The 17,485-nt window shown below is 44.7% G+C and overlaps 1 protein-coding gene across 2 annotated transcripts; it reads left to right on the top strand.

Moving 5' to 3' along the window:
* Window positions 1-438: 438 nt before the first annotated feature.
* LOC123407905 (transcription factor BHLH094-like) lies at window positions 439-2,913 on the top strand. 2 transcript variants are annotated; one of them, XM_045101147.1, is made up of 8 exons: window positions 439-1,127; window positions 1,207-1,443; window positions 1,538-1,603; window positions 1,760-1,828; window positions 1,933-2,004; window positions 2,100-2,312; window positions 2,407-2,497; window positions 2,615-2,913. In XM_045101147.1, the coding sequence occupies exons 1-8, from the start codon at window positions 762-764 to the stop codon at window positions 2,650-2,652; spliced, it is 1,152 nt and encodes a 383-aa protein (XP_044957082.1). In that variant the 5' UTR covers window positions 439-761; the 3' UTR covers window positions 2,653-2,913. The 2 variants fall into 2 exon arrangements, with proteins under 2 accessions (XP_044957082.1, XP_044957080.1); XM_045101145.1 differs by having other exon boundaries at window positions 2,404-2,497.
* The last annotated feature ends 14,572 nt before the right edge of the window (window positions 2,914-17,485 follow it).

Genomic DNA, 17,485 nt, shown 5'->3' with positions numbered 1-17,485 from the left:
TCCGGACACCTTGCCCTTCTTCGCCACCGCGGCATTTGGGAGCATCGAGAGGGGGGACGTGGCTTCACGGCGAGCGTCGGCGCGACGCCACCCGCTGCCGAGGTCGTCCATCCGGTGAATTCGCCCGCGAGGGCGTGGGCGGGGCAAAAGCGACGCGGTCGGAGAGGATGCGGCGCGGGCGCTCGAGTGTGCAGCACGCGAAAGCGGACGCACGAAATAAACGACGTGCGATGTGCGATGTTGTTTGGTCCGGCGCACTAAACCACTTTTATCTCTGGTGCCGTTTTATATCGCGTGGTTCTTGGAGATGCTCTAACCAGCCTTCCGTGGAGCAAGAACTAGAGCGAGACCGCCGCCGGGCTAACGAGGAATTACTGCCACCGGTCATTACGGAGCCGGCGGGCAGGGTGACGAACTTAAAAGGGCCCCGGCAGCGGAAAGGCATCCTCCTCTCCATCCCAAATCGAAACAGGATTCCATCAAAGCCCTCTTCCACTTCCAGCTGCCGCGGGGCATCACCGCCACTTTGACCCTCCCTCCACCCCAATTGCCCCTCGAGCATCCATTCCCACCTCCTCCTTCACCCCCAAGCCCCCTCCTCCTCCTCCTCCTCCTCCTCCTCATCATCATCATTCTCCTATAAGTGCCGCGCCTCCGGCCGCTCTTGATTCTCCGCATAAAGGAAGGACGCGTCTCGATCGGCTTGGGCGGCGGTTCTTGGACGGCGTCCCGGCGGTTCGGCTCCGTTTCTTGCGGCCGCAATGGAGGGCAGGGCCGGCGGCGGAAGCGGCGACTACATTTCCAGCCTCCTCACCTCGTCGCCGATGCTCGACTTCGGCATGCTGGACGGCGCCGTGACGGCGGGCGGGGATTGCCTGGACAAGTTCTGCGGCGACCCGGGGTTCGCGGAGCGGGCGGCGCGGCTGTCCAGCTTCAACGGGCAGCACTTGGCGCCGGGGCTCCTAGGGATGCTGCCGCCGGCGCCCGGCGGCGAGTTCGGCGGCTCGCGGGAGGCGTCCTCCGTGTCCGACCCTGCCTCTGCGATGAAGGACGCCAATGCCAAGAAGAGGAAGGCGCCCGCGTCCAAAGGCAAGGCCAAGGAGCCTTCCCTGAGCACCTCTTGCCAGGTGAGCTTGCCTTCGTTCGCCATTCGCCAATCGGGGAGCAGGACGCCCGCTGCGGACGCCGACCAATTGTGCCTTTCAGGTCGGGGAGCACAAGGAGCCGGACGCCAAGAGGTGCAGGACGGGCGACGCCGAGAAGAAGGCGGCGGCCCCGGTGAGGCCCAAGGCGGAGCAGGCCGGGAGCGACAGCTCGGTGGAGGACGGCGAGCAGAGGAAGGGCAAGGGGAAGAATGCCAAGCCGGTGGAGCCCCCCAAGGACTACGTCCATGTCCGGGCAAGGAGAGGCCAGGCTACTGACAGCCACAGCCTTGCAGAGCGGGTACTGTCCTGAATGATCACGCTGCTTCCACTAGTAGTATCTTGCTTCGGTTTTGTAAGAAGTACTAGTATTGAATTTCCTCGGACGTTGGCAGGTGAGAAGAGAGAGGATCAGCCAGCGGATGAAATTTCTCCAGGACCTCGTTCCAGGATGCAACAAGGTAATTAAACTAGTCATTCCACTCAAAATGAGAAATCGTCAGGAAAGAAAATAAGCACGCACAGGACAATCTTGATGCACATTTTATTATATGGAAGACAGCCTTTGTGTACAAGGTTGACAATTAAATTGGCCGAATTTCGTGTGTGACCTTTAGGTGATTGGCAAGGCACTGATGCTTGATGAGATCATAAACTACGTGCAGTCCCTTCAACGGCAAGTCGAGGTAAGAACTGAGAAGAGCCACTTTTTTGATGCCATGTACAGTAGTAGTAACCAAAGTGCCACTCTGAATTCTGATCAATTCCTCCTCTGTTTCCGTGGCTTCAGTTCCTCTCCATGAAGCTGGCAACCGTGAACCCGCTCGACTTCAGCAACCTGCCCACGCTCCTGCACAAAGACGTGAGCCCAAAACTCACCCCTGCTCGTCATCATCGTCATCATCATCGCGCCGTAACGGAGTCCATAGTTACTCACCTCCTCCCTGTCGAATGCAGATGTACGGCCCATCGGCGAGCTCCGTGTTCTCGCTCGAGAGCTCCAGCTCGGCCTTCCCGTTCAGCGACCAAGGGGACGTCTTCCAGTCGTTCCTGCCCAACAGCATGGAGAGCCAGTGCACCCTGAATCAGCTGGACTTGGCTCTCTCTCAGGCCACCAACGCCGCGCAGTACGGCTTCCAGGATGCGACGGCCAGCACGAACTTGCAGCAGGTGATTCTTGCCTTGAGAATTCTGTGGGTTTTGGCATCGCTTGATGCAGGCCTTATCCTGATACACTTTGGTTTTGTTGCGCGTCTCTCAGCAGAGGAACTTCTGGGAGGACGATCTCCAGAGCGTTTTTCATGTGGACAACAGACAGAGCCAGGATAACGGGGTTTCAGCGGAGAGCTTCCACGGTTAGTTCTCTTAAAAGTCCCCAGTAGAAATCGCGTACAACGCCTCCTACATGCTTCTACTCCTTATGATGATATTGATATCGTCGCTGACCCGTGCGCATTATGTAATCGGCACAGGTGATTTGCAAGCAGGCCAGATGAAAATGGAGTTCTAGTCGGCGTTGCTGAACGGAAAATGATCTGTACATAGGAATTCCTATTAAGAAGATGTGCCGCGGTGGCGAGTGAAGCTATAGCTCTCAACTCTGAAGCTAACAGTCTCCGTAATTAGGATCTACTACCAAGGGACGAATTTGTCGTGTCATTTTCCGCCTGTAGGGCGGTGTGATGTGATTCCTCTAATATTACTGGCGTTGATTAGTAGTATAATATATAAATATTAAGTGATTAATATAACGGAGCGATAAGTTGCAGCCTGTGTCTGTGTGTGTGTGACACGGTGCAGATATTACTGGCACCTCGCCTGTCCTGCCCATCCTAATACTGCTGCTCTTAGATCTTTATTATCTGTGGCAATGAGAAACTCCGTCAGTATACTGAATCTTCCTTGGAGCTTAGCTTCTCTCCGCCTGAAAGCCGTTTGTCGCGTGCTCTGCTGGCTGTTTGTTGCCCACGCTACGTATTCTCGCTGCCCGCTGCCCGGCGGTTAGAGCGAAACGCACGCCGCGCTGCACCAAAGTTCGGTAGGTTACACGTCGCTTTTAGTCCCCTCTACGATCCGTCTCGTCTCCTCTCCTCTCCTCGCTGGATCTCACGCTGCGTCGGGTGTTGTTGCTGCGGCCACCCGTCGCTCAACATCAGCTTCAGACGGTGCCCAGTTTCTTCAGAGATGCCGTAACTGCGAGCATTACAGTTTCACTGCTCACAAGGACGCCATCTAACTGACGAACTGTACACCACGTCACCGTCGCGTCGACCCCAGCCCGGAGAATGTACGCGCGACAGGCTGTTATACAAACAAATTGATAGCACCACCGTCTTACGCTGACAGCAAAAGGGAGGGAGGACAGGGCCCGTTGCTTTACACCAACCAGATACAACCCAACTGTATACGCTACGCACGTACGTACCGGAGCTGCTGCTGCTGCTGCTACTACAGTAGTACTCCTACTATGTAATATGTATGTATACAGGTGGGCGTCGTAGCTGGGCCACTGCGTTTCACACGGCTCGTCGAAAGGGCGCGTGTATCCATCCTCGATCGGAGCGGCGGAGCGCCGCGGTCGCTGTCGCGGGGCTCGACATCCCGAAGGTTAGACGTCGCTGTGGGAGGCGCCCAACTTTCTTATCGTCGTCGAGCGGAAGCAGGCACGCAGGGAGCGATGAATGCCGTGCCTGCCCATTTCTTCTCCTCTCTTATGGCGCTGCTAGCACGCTTCAGATGCATGGTGAGCGCCACGGATGCGCCCGGCAATGCGGAGTGCCGTGCTCTGCTTCTAGGTTGCATCTTGCCCCCATTCTGGTAATCTGGCAGCAACACTGCTTTTAACCACCCACAAGGATAAGAGATGAGAGCTAAACACACGGCCAGGCTCACGGGGACGAAAATATGCGTGTTTGGTTGCAACGAAAATGGGCTGTTTGATTGCTTGGGTCACATTGAAAATATTGGCCGCACAAACATCAAATCACTTCTCGGCCTGGCTCAGTAACCAGCCTTTTTCTACATTCAGACCCAAGCATGCAAGTCGAGGCACGTGGACGGGTGAGGCTGGACGCGAGGAGACAGAGTCGAGACATCGCGTTGTTTTCCAAAGCATCTATATAATTATCACCACTTTCCCTTACCGTTCTTTTCTCACTCCCACTTGAGCGGACGCGACCAACGGGTCGAAGAATGTCAAGGCGAGTACCGGCGTCAATCACCGGCTTCAACACCTCACGGTCAGGCTCACGGGGACGAAAAAAATGCGTGTTTGATTGCGTGCATACGTTCCATGCAGGCTCAAGCTGGATGAAAATGGGCTGTTTGATTGCTTGAATCCCATCGAAATGTTGATTGCACAAACATCAAATCACCTCTCGGCCTTGCCCAGTGGGAACAGTCGAATCGGCCTTTTTCTACATTCAAACCCAAACGATGCAAGTCAAGGCACGTCGACGACTGAGGTTGCACGCGAGGAGACGTCACGTTGTTTACCAAAGTGTTTACATAATTACCATCACTTTCCATTACTGCTCTCTTCGCACTCCCACTTGAGCGGACGAGAGCAGCACGACGAAGAATGTCAAGGTGAGCACCGGCTTCAACACCTCATCAGCAAGAGTTCGGCAATGAAGGTCAACCCTTTGTCCCCCCTTTCGATTTCTACATTTGATTCGGGTATTCGATTCGATTTGCGCATTTGATTTTATGCATTAAGGGTCTGATAGAACGGGGGGTTTCAAAATGGGATTGACCAACACATCTGAATTTATGCATTATCAATGGGTTCTAGGGTTCTTAGGGGATTGAGTAAGGGGAAGGGGGGTAAATCAAGCTGGTTAAGTGGACCGGGGGGGGGGGGGAATCAAGCTTACAAGCACAGATACATCCAAGCCGTGGCACCCTCATCGTCCACCTCTCGATCGACCGCATTGTTGGGTCACAATTATAGGTGATCGCAACATTCTTCAAGGTAGTATTTCAAAAAAAAATGATTTCACACAGGGACCAAAAAATATTTAAAAGGCTTAGCTGTTGATTTATTAATTCAACCTCAACCGAGAGATAACTTTTCTACAACAATTCATTAATAGCATAGTAATATGACAGTAGTAGTAATAGAGTAACAGTAAAGACATCAATAGTAACAAGTATGTAACAAAGCAGAACAATAGTAATTTAATAGAGACAATAGTAAAAAGTGTAGGCACGGAGTAGCATTGATGTGTTCAGATGAGATTCAATATGGAACGGTCACAACCTAGAGCAATATAAACTAACCCCAACTCATCAATCATATGTAGGCATCTATTTCGTATATACTCATACATGCTTGCAATAAGAACGTCCATAACATATTTTGTCCTACCCTCCCGTGACAGCGGAGTACTAATTGATGGTGTCCTGGACTAGGGATACTCACCATGTCATTTCCCGAAGAGAAGCGGTGGGCCAAGGACCCGCGTGGCAATTAATTAATGCGCCTCTTCGCGCAACCCATAATGTATACAAGGAAGATCCCACAGGAATTGGCGCACAAGATGATGACTCTTCTAAATCCTAGGCCCCCGGTACATTATATAAACTAAGACTAGGATAGTCGATTAAACATATGATCTCGAGGTAGATCATTCTATACTTTGCACCCCATCCATAATCAATGCAAAAGAAGTAGGACATGGGGTTTACTTCTTTGAGGGAGCGTGAACCTGGGCAATCATGTCCCTCTTTGTCTTGTTATCATTAAGCCAAGATCACTAGCTCGGGACTGGTGACCCACAATTATAGGGGATCAATGTAGTCTTTTCAATAAGTAAGAGTGCCAAACCCAACGAGGACGAGAAGGAAATGATAAGCAATTTTCAGGAAGGTATTTCGTGCATGTGATGTGAGTAACAATGATAGATAGTTTTGCAGCAAGATAATTGGCAACACGTATCAAGTAACAATAGTAGCAAGTGTGTAGCAAGGTGGCCCAATATTTTTCATAGAAAAGGACAAGCCTCGAAGTTCTCTTATATAAAGTAAAGCGCTCTCAAGGACACATGGGAATTTTCGTCTAGTCATGTCCATCATGTTGAGTTGATTCGCGTTCGTTACTTTGATGAATTGATATGTGGGTGGACCTGTGCTTCGGTGATGTTCTTACTTGAACAAACAACCTACTTATAATTACCCCCTCTCACAAGCATACGCAACTACAAAATAAGAATTAAGATAAATCTAACCATAGCATGAAACATGTGGATTCAAATCAACCCCTTATGGAATAATGCATAAACTAGGGTTTAAGCTTTTGTCACTCTAACAACCGACCATCTACTTATTACTCCACAATGCCTTCCCTTAGGCCCAAATATGGTGAAGTGTCATGTAGTTGACGTTCATATCCCACCACTAAAGGAAGCAACAACATACACACCATGAAAATATCGAACGAATACCAACTTCACATGATTACTTATAACAGGACTTCTCCCATGTCCCCGAGAACAAAAGAACCTACTCACAAATAATTACTATGTTCAAGATCAGGAGTGTAATAAATATGATAAAGGATTCGAACATATTATCTTCCACCAAGTAAACCAATAAGCATCAGCTACAAGATGTAATCAACACTACTAGTAGCCCCGAGGTACTAAACTGAGGTTTTGAGACAAATATTTCATACAAGATATGATCTAGGGTTTGAGATGAGATGGTGCTAGTGAATATGTTTGTTAAGATTGGTCCCCTGACAAAGGAGGAAGCGTTGGTGATGACAATGGCTTTGATTTCCCCCTCCCGGAGGGAAGTTTCGCTAGCAGAATCACTCTATCGGAGAGCAAAATGACATGTGTCCAGGTTTCGGCCTTGAGAAGGTGGCGCTTAGTCTGAAAGTATCTTCTTATTTTTTCTAGATCAGATACCATTATATAGGAGAACAGGGGGGTTGGGCCTTCCTGTGGGCTTCCCAAGCCATCAGAGCGCGCCCATGGGGGTGGTCGCGCATGTTGACTTAGGAGCCACACGTGTCCCCCATCTCGCACTTATTTTCTCCATAAATGTGGGTATATTCCACAAAAATCTTCGTGAAGTCCAAAGAATTTTCAGACTTTTTCTTGGTTTTCAGGTCCATGATTTCAGTTTCCGGCAATTTCCCTGTTTGTGATGTACCTTGTAAATTAAGAGAGAAAAGGCATAAGATATGTATCATAAAGTGGAATAATGATCAACAACAATATAAATACCAATAAGAAATCATGATGCAAAATGGCTGTATCAACTCCCCCAAGCTTCGACCTCACTTATCCTCAAGCGAAAGCCGAACTTGATAATAGTGACCACATAATTAGAGAGAGATGTGATGATAAAAAAATACGTACATGGGTGTCATGCATATTAACAAAGCACCAAGTTTTCATCATATAGCTTCTCATAAACAAGTAACAATTTGTCCACAATTATTGGAGTATGAAGCATAACCTTAACTGACAATTGACAAATTCTGTTCTTAGTCACTGAGATAATCAATATTCATCATATTGTACAGAAGAGTCTATGTAAGTGCTTTTTATTTTAGTAAGTTCACATACTCAACCATCATTTAGTCTTCTATGATTGTGGACACTGAATGCATATTGTTGGAGCAAACATTTCCATTGGACACATAGGAAGATAGGGGCTTCATTGTTTTCGCCACCCAACTTATTTACCTCAAGGATAATGACAACAATAATGCCTCATGATCACCTACATCCAAGTGGATATATATATTTGCCCAACACATGATGTTTGCCAACTAAAGGCTTAATAGATTGGAATAGGTATAAACATTATTAACTCTTGCATGAAAGTAAATACATGAAAATAAAAGATAGGCCCTTCGTAGAGGGAAGAAGAGGTTGTCATGCACTTTTTAATCTAGGATGTGCAAGCTCTTAATGTAAAGGAACATCACTTTATATTGCCCCTTATGATAGAATCTTTATTATGCAGTCCGTCGCTTATATTTCTTTGCCCTCACAAGATCGTACAAAGCTTATTTTCCCTTCCAATAAAAGATCATACATATTTAGGAGCAATTTTTATTGCTTTGTGCACTGATGACAAACTTACTTGAAGAATCTTATTCAATCCATAGGTAGATTTTGTGGACTCTCATCGCAAGAAACTAGGTTTAAGGGTTATGGATGCACAAGTAGTATCTTTACTTAGTGTGGATTTTTTTCTAGCAAAATATCCTAGACAAGCACCACATGTTAGAGGATCCATGACAATATAACTTTTGTGTGAATGTAAACAAACATTACTCATTATGATGTCTTCCTTGTCCAACATCAACTACTCGATCATATAGAAAATATTTTACGGGGGCTCACAATCATAAAAGATGTCCAAGATAGTATATCACTACTGTAGGATGGTCCAAAGAAAACACATCAACTAGAGACCCTTCAGAGAAACTGTGTGTGATCCATCAATCGCAAACAGTATAGTTCAAGATTCATCGCCAATGACACGAACTGTGTGCGATGGCAGATCCATCAAACAAGATTCAAAAATGAGTTGCATGTGCGATGCAAGGTAAACAACTGGTATTTACAAACTGTTTGTGATGAGTAAAAACAACACAAACAGTTTAAAATACATAGTTGTGTGCGATGTACAGTATGCAACTGACATCGTAGAATTGTCTGTGAAGATCCAATGTAATGCAAGCGGTTACGCAGATCCGGATGTGTATGACATACGACATACAGGTCACTCAGATGAACTATTTGCGCTAATCCGGAATAACACAAATGGTTTGACGTAACAAGGTGTGTGCGATACTCTGCAAACAGGTCGATAATCAAAATTGTGTGTGATAATTCTGGACAACACATATGATTTGTTATTCTGAATTGTGTGCTCGACAAGGCACACAATTGATGAAACCAATTGTGCCTGATAATGTGAATGATCACTATCGAATCTGTATTCTTAACCATTTGCAACGAGATCGGGAGGGGAAACGTAGTTCAAGTGCAAATATGAGCCAACGACAAAAGAGATATACCATCTGATTTGCTTCTTGTTTTTGTTGTTGTTGTGGGATGGCCTCGCGATATCGACTTGGCGTGGATGTTTCTTGCCGCTCACTGTTGGCCTTTCATCTCCGTCGTCATCATCACCGTCATCGATGTCCTCATCATCGTCCTCCGTGTTTGACCATTCCTCCTCCTCATCATCATCTATGTCTTCCTCGTCGTACTCATTGTCCTCCTCATTGTTCGACCATTCCTCCCCAACAAAATCGACATTGTCTTTTTGTCCCTCGATGGATCCTTGTCCGTTTGGTCGTCATCGGATGACTCGGGTGGCGTCGACCCTTTTATGAAATGGATAAAATAGAGGTCAGGGCTTGATGCTCGACTAATGGAAGATGTGCGCAATGGTTCTGAGGTTGACCGCAGATCAGGCGTCACACTGGTGGAATTGTCGTCCTCGCTACCGTTCGACATGGCTGTGCTACATGAACAAACATCGAGAAAGAGAGTTTGCAGAATGTGAGTAAGTGTGTAGCACGGCCTGCCGGGACAATGAAGATGGTGGCGGCTGAAGCGTGGTATGAAGAAAAGAGGAATGGCAATTTAAGTGTGAGATTGACGGATTATACTGGCACCTTGGCACGCGGTTAGAATACCTACATAATCAACCACAATTATGAGTACCCCGTCGCTCTAAATTCCTCTCGATGTGATAATTATGCACACAGGTTGGAGCATCCAAATGCGTGCAATATGCACATGGTACATTTTAGCACAGGACGGTTGGTAAGCAATAGATGAATATGCTTATTGATGTAGCGAGTAACAATCAAACACAACCCCTAATCATCATTGCAAACATCGCATAGAAGATGGATAATGCGACAACTACAACTACAGATGCTTTTGTCTCTTGCTTTCATCCGTTGCGTGTGATTGATTCTTTCTTGCTTCATGATACGTCCCAAACGTATCTATAATTTCTGCTTGTTCCATGGTCTTTTGGGTGACATTGTTATTTGTTTAGCCACACTTTTATATCATTTTACACATATTTGGACTAACCTACTAACTCAGTGCACCCAGTGCCAGTTTCTGTGTGCTGATGTCTATTTTGTAGGGGCTTTTACCCAAATTTCTGAAGCTTGAAAAATTCCAGTAAAAATATATAAAAAATCAGCGAAACAGAAGCTTCCGGATCACCGAAGATGGGCCAGAGGGGGGCCAGGGGCCTCCCAGGCGGCCTGCTGGCGCGGCCAGGCCCTAGGCCGCGCCAGGAAGTCGCCTGGGTGGGTCCCACCTCCTCTGGTGCCCTCCTTTGGTCTATATTTAGAGTGCCGAGAGGAAACCCTTACATAACTTCTGGAATCATGAATTTCTCCATCGTTCCGCCGCCGCAGCGCTTCCGAGATCGGGAGCGTGAGGAGACCTCTTCTGGCACCCTGCCGGAAGGAGGATTGACCTTCGGGAGCTTCTCCACCGCCATGTACGCTTCCCGGATGTGCCGTGAGTAGTCCTCCTTGGACCATGAGTCCATGACCAGAAGCTATATGATGTCTTCTCTCCAATCTTGTGCTTAAAAGGTTAGTCGTTGTGAGCTGCCCTACATGATCAAGGCATCTATGTAATTCTCTTTCTATTGCTATGCTCGGTTTGTTGGGATCTGATGGATTATGAGATTATGTTCAGATTGTTATGAGTTATATATTTAATTATCCTTTTATATTATGTTCCTTAGTGATTCATGCATGTTCTCCGTTGCTATTTATTGCTTTGGCCGAGTAGTAGATTGTAACTCCAAGAGGGAGCGTTATGCATGATTGTGGGTTCATGCCCCTCGATGTCTAGCTTGAGTGACAGAAACATGAGACTAGGGGATGTGCTTGTTGCCACTAGGGAGAAAACAATGATGCTTGTGACCACGGTTGCAAGGATTGTTTACCTTACACATAGTTCATTAATGCAGTTGTCCGTTGCTTTGAGTTTACACATTGGGTGGGGCTCGCAACTTAATACCGGCGAGATGTTCTGGTTAGATATCTCAAGGTGGATGATTAGTAAGTAGATGCTGATGAATAAACGGTCTACTTGTCTTGGCATACTGCCCATTACTATTGAACCTCTAACTATCAAGTAGCATAATTAGCATTGCGATGCAATCATAATTCTGTCAGTTGCCCAACTTTGATTTGTTTACCCAAGCATAGTTGTTTATCGTCTTTTGGGAGAGAGACAGCACTAGTGAACATCATGTGATTCCGGTCCATATCACCATCATTGTTTACACCTCCATCATTTACCGCTTTCATTTACTTTTCCATTGCAATCACTATTACTTTCTCGCTTGTGTTCTGATCCTTTGCAAACTGCAAGGCCGGAGAGATTGACAACCTCTGTGTACTCGTTGGGAGCAAAGTTATTTTTTGTGTGTGCAGGTCCACGTCTTCTGCTAGCGCCAGGGTGGAAGACACCTATTTGTTGAGCCTAGGAGTCCTCCTGGTTCGATAAACTTTACAGTCTCCGTGTAAGGGAAATCTGCTGCTGACTCCATATCCACCTTCCACTTGGCTAACCAACGAGGGGCGAGAAGTATATCCATCAACTCGTCATCAAGCAAATTTCTGGCGCCGTTGTCGGGGACTCAAGTCTTCAAGATAGGGTAGTTGCATGCTATCTTTTATCTTTGCTTTTTAGTCTTGTTAGTTTGCTTTTTAGTTTTTGCTTTAGAGTCTTATACCAAAAACCACAAAAAATTAGTTGCTTTGTTCTTGATCGTTGCCGCTGCTATGGGTTCCACTGAAAACACCAAGTTGTGTGACTTCACTAGTCACAACAGCAATGACTTTATTTGCACTCCTATTACTACTCGTGCCACTGAGGCCACGTCCTATGAGATTAAACGTGCTTACCTGAACCTAGTTATGAAAGATCAATTCTCCGGTGCTGGAGATGATGCTGCCTTGCACTTGAAATTTTTTGTTGAGCTCTATGATATGCAAAAATATAAAGAATTAGATGGTGATATTGTTAAACTTAAGCTTTTTTCCTTTCTCCTTGAGAGGAGGAGCTAAAGTGTGGCTTCAAGCTTTGCCTAGGAATAGCATAGATTCTTGGGATAAGTGCAAAGATGCTTTTATTGGGAAGTATTACCCGCCTGCTAAGATTATCCAGTTGAGGAGTAACATTATGAATTTTAGGCAATCTGATAATGAACATGTTGCTCAAGCTTGGGAACATATGAAATCTCTTGTTAAGAATTGCCCTACACATGGTTTGACTACTTGGATGGTTATCCAAACTTTCTATGCAGGATTGAACTTTACATCGCGGAATCTGTTAGACTCGGCCGCGGGAGGAACCTTTATGTCAACTACACTTGGTGCTGCCACAAAGCTATTGGATGAGATGATGCTAAATTATTCTCAATGGCACACCAAGAAAGCTCCAACAGGTAGGAAGGTAAACTCTTTTGAGGAGATCTCCTCTCTTAATGATAAGGTTGACATGATCATGACTTTACTTACTAAGCAAGATCCTATTGATCCTCATGATGTTCCTTTAAATTCTTGGTTGCTCAAGAAAGAGAGCAAGTGGAGGTTAATTTTATCTCTAGGAACAACTTAAATAACAATGCTTATAGGAGTAATTTTGGTAGCAATCCTAGACCGTTTTCATCCAACAACAATGGGAACAACAACAATTATCCTAGCACCAAAAACTCCACTTCTGAATTAGAGAGCATGCTTAAGGATTTTATCACTTCTCAAAAAGCCTTCTACAAGATTGTAGAAGAGAAACTAGAAAAAAAAATATAGTCTCTCTTTGAAGGTGGACAACATATCTCATGATGTAGAGATGCTTAAAATTAGAACTTCCCCACTTGAGGAAAGGAACACCACACCCATGAATGCTATCCAAGTCAAAATTAATGAGAACATAAGAATACTAGCCAAACTTAAGGAGAGATGGGCTAGAGAAAAAGAAGAGGAAGAGAGAATTAAGAGCCTTCCTACACACGCTACCATTGCTACTATACAAGTTGTTGAGGATCTCAAAACTTTTAGCACCCATCGCACTCCTAGTCCCAATGGACCTATTAATGGTGATGCTAATACCTCAACTATGGGACAAGAAGGACCTTTTAATTTAGAGACTACTAAAAGAATGAGCTTAGATGACATTACTACCACTTTAATTAATGGTAGTAACCTTGATTTTGACAATTGTAGTCTCTCCAAAGTTATCACCTTTTTCCAAAGAATGGCTAAAGACCCCCACACTAGTACACTTAATATTGTCTTCACCGAGCATATTACTAATGCTCTTATCAAAGCTAGGGAGGAGAATCTCAAGCTAGAGACTTCTATTCCTGGAAAACTAGAAGATGGTTGGGATCCTATGGCCAAAATAAAATTGAATAATATCTCTTGCTTTGCTTTGTGTGATGTTGGAGCTAGTGCCTCTGTTATGCCCAAAAGAATGTATGATATGCTTGATTGGAAACCTTATGATCCATGTTCTTTTGGTGTTCGTCTTGTTGATTCTTCTATAAAGAAACCTTTAGGGAGAATTGATGATGTTCTTATTATTGTCAATGATAATTATGTGTCCGTTGATTTTCTTATTATGGACATTGAATGTGATCCTTCATGTACTATTAATTTGGGGCGTCCTTTTCTCCCCACCGTTGGTGCTATCAGTGACATGAAAGAGGGAATTATTAAATTCCAATTTCCTCTAAAAAGGTAATGGAATACTTCCCTTGAAAGAATATTAAGTTACCTTATGAGTCCGTTAATCGGGCAAGTTAGAGGGTGCTTGGATCCAAGAGACTAAAACTAGTCTCTTTAAGAGGCTAAGTTCCAAGCACCCCTGACTAAAGAGAGGATAAAACTAGTCTTGAGGCTAAAATCTTTTAGTCAGGGGTACCCCTACTAAATTATGCATTAGTCCTCTCTATCCTCATTTCACTCCTCATGCAAGTTCTGGATTGGAGGGTTTGAAGGATAATAAATGCTCATTAACTTGATTTTAGTCTCTTTAGTACTTGGATCCAAGCATGGGTGAGACTAGCAAGTTTTAGTCTCATTATTTTTATTCATGGGACTAAAACGTATCCAAGCACCCTCTTATTCTTTTGGAGTTGATAACACTTGATCTTCTTGCATTATGCCTAGCTCAAAGGCATAAAAGAAAGCGCTTGTTGGGAGGCAACCCAATTTGTTTTTACTTTCAGTTTTTAATGGTCTTGATGTGTGTTACTACTCTAACAACATCATTGTATATTTATTTTTAAGCTTTGTGCCAAGTTATAGCCTCTGATTGCAAGAAAGTTCAAAAGTTGTGACATGCTGTCCAGAAATAGATTCTGTCTGATTGACGAATTGTTTTGCCACAAATCACCAGATCATCTTTTTGATCTGAATGTGTTTTACAGCATGCTCTATATAATTTCCTTCCTGGCATCTATTCTGAGATTTTTGATTTGAGTTGTAGGAGTGCCCCGAATAAATAATTTACTACCCGTTGTTCTGTTTTTCACAAATTCTGCCATGTTTTGTGTTTTCATTGTTTTGCAAATCCTAAGGTTACTTTTTATTTGCAAAAACCTTTTGGCATTCATAAGAAGCAGTAGCTTCTCATTAAAATCTTTATTTCCAGCAGGTAATGAATTATTTTATTAAGGGAACTAACCACTCTAATCAGCTTATGATGAGTTTCGTATGAAGGGAGTTATCAAGTATGCGATGGGAGATGATGAAAGAAGATACAGGAGTGTTCGCTCAAGCTTGGGGATGCCCCATGCACCCCAATAAATATTCAAATGAGACTCAAGCGTCTAAGCTTGGGGATGCCCCCGTGCATCCCCTTCTCTATCAATAATCATCAGTTCATCCATCTCCATGCTATATTTTTATCACTTCATATGATATGTGCTATGCTTGGAGCGTCTTCCTCTTTAATTTTTAGTTTGGTTTAGTTTTGCTTGCTGTTCATAACAAGTCATAACCTAGCTTACCTTGTTTGGGAGACACACACCCTCCATTCCACTCTAGAACACAACATTGGTTTTCATGCTTATCCCTTTTATGTGTTCTTCATCTTTTCGTAGCTACTGTCATGCCTAGCTCTTAGTTTTCATGCTCATCTTTTTAAGAGCTATTATTTAGGTTGCTTCTGGAACTCTCTTGATTTATCATGCTTATCTTGTTTAGAGAGTTGGCTTGTTGCACTGAGTTGTGTGTCTTGCATGAGTAGGTAACTGAGGTTGCTATTTAAGTATAGGAGTAACTTGCAATAGTTTTGAGGTATTGATTTGAGTAATGTTTGTACTATTGGTGCGAAGAGCTTGAGCCTATTAGTGATAGGTGTCGTATTTTGGAAAATCCGTGTGTTTTCAAAAACTAAAATTAGTTGAGAACTCTAGCTACTAAATTGATCGCTAACCTCTGGAGGGGTTGGAATATATAGAGTACCCTCCTGTTACCATGAGTCGAGGATGCACAAGGATAACCAAACCCCCAAACACTCATCCTCGGGGTACTTGTCTCTTTGTAAATTTCCTAACTAGATAGAGAGTTACCGATAATAAGTGTATGAGTTGTTCGGACCAATGTGAGTATTCGATTGTTGGCACTTACACCATCCATATTTTGCTAGCCTCTTCGGTACCGTGCATTTCCCTTTCTCATACTCAGAGTTGGTGCATACTCCGCCGGTGCATCCAAACCCATGACATGATACGCCCTGTCATACATAAGCCTCATTATATCTTTCCTCAAAACAGCCACCATACCTACCTACTAATGCATTTCCATAGCCTTTCCAAGATACATTGCCATGCAACATCCACCATCTCATGACTTGATCTTCATGTCATACATGCTTTTGCTTGATCGTTGAGCCGCATGATAGTTGGGCCTTGCTCCAATTATTGCTGCATGATGTGCTAGTATCATTGCATATCCTGCTATACTGGCAGAGGCATATACACATCATGATAGTTTTCACTTGTCTTTATGTTGAGTACTTCTTATAAATGTGATGATTTTTCTTTTTATTCATGTAAACCATAGAGTGTTGCCCTTAAGCGAGGAAAAGATCCCAAAGAGGACAAACAAAAGATTCCAAAGAGGACAAATGAGAGATAAAAGAAAGAGCCAAAGAGGCCACAAAAAATAAAAAAAAGAGAAAAATAAATAAAAAGAGAGAAGGGGGCAACACTACTATTCCTTTTGAAAGATCCACACTCGTAGTCCATTACTATATTGGTACTACATAGAGATTATCATTCATGCATAACTATGTGGGGACCCTTACACTATAGAACTTGGCTTGCATATTCCAATGATGAGAGTCCTCAAATGAGCTCTAGGTCGTCATGAGCAAACAAGTTGGATGCACCCCCACTAGTTCCATTCGAGAGCTTACCTTAGCTCATATGTGCATCCGTTACATGGCAATCCCTCCTCCTCACATCATATCTATCATTTGGCTTTCTCTTGCCTATGATTGTCCTCATTGATGTGAGCCTTTCCAACATTTTTGTCTTCCTTCCCCATCATTATTCTATTTGCCATCCTAAGTGCCAACATATCTTGCTAGTTATTGTCTTGACTTGAATTGCATCTCTTACTTGCTTTACTTTAAAGTTCTTATATGTGTGTTAGCATGTCACCACATAAATTATTTTGTTATCATTTATCTACTCAAGGACGAGTAGAAATTAATCTTGGGGATGTTGATACATCCCAAACGTATCTATAATTTCTGCTTGTTCCATGATCTTTTGGGTGACATTGTTATTTGTTTTGCTATACTCTTGTATCATTTTACACATATTTGGACTAACCTACTAACTCAGGGCACCCGGTGCCAGTTCCTCTCTGCTGATGTCTATTTTGCACCGGCTTTTACCCAATTTTCCAAAACCCGAAAAATTCCACAAAAAATATATAGAAAATCAGTGAAACAGAAGCTTCCGGATCACCGAAGATGGGCTAGAGGGGGGCGACGGGCCTCCCAGGCGGCCTGCTGGCGTGTCCAGGCCCTAGGCCGCACCAGGAGGTCGCATGAGTGGGTCCCACCTCCTCTGGTGCCCTCCTTTGGCCTATATTTAGAGTCCCTAGAGGAAACCCTTACAGAACTTCTGGAATCACGAATTTCTCCATCGTTCCGCCGCCTCAGCGCTTCCGAGATCGGGAGCATCAGGAGACCTCTTCCCGGCACCCTGCCGGAGGGAGGATTGACCTCCGGGAGCTTCTCCACCGCCGTGGACGCTTCCCGGACGTGTCGTGAGTAGTCCTCCTTGGACCATGAGTCCATGAC

Source organism: Hordeum vulgare, chromosome 7H (genome assembly GCF_904849725.1).
Source record: "Hordeum vulgare subsp. vulgare chromosome 7H, MorexV3_pseudomolecules_assembly, whole genome shotgun sequence".
Classification (NCBI taxonomy): Eukaryota; Viridiplantae; Streptophyta; class Magnoliopsida; order Poales; family Poaceae; genus Hordeum; species Hordeum vulgare.
Note: the sequence above shows the minus strand (reverse complement) of the source record. Positions and strands in the feature narration are given on the sequence as shown.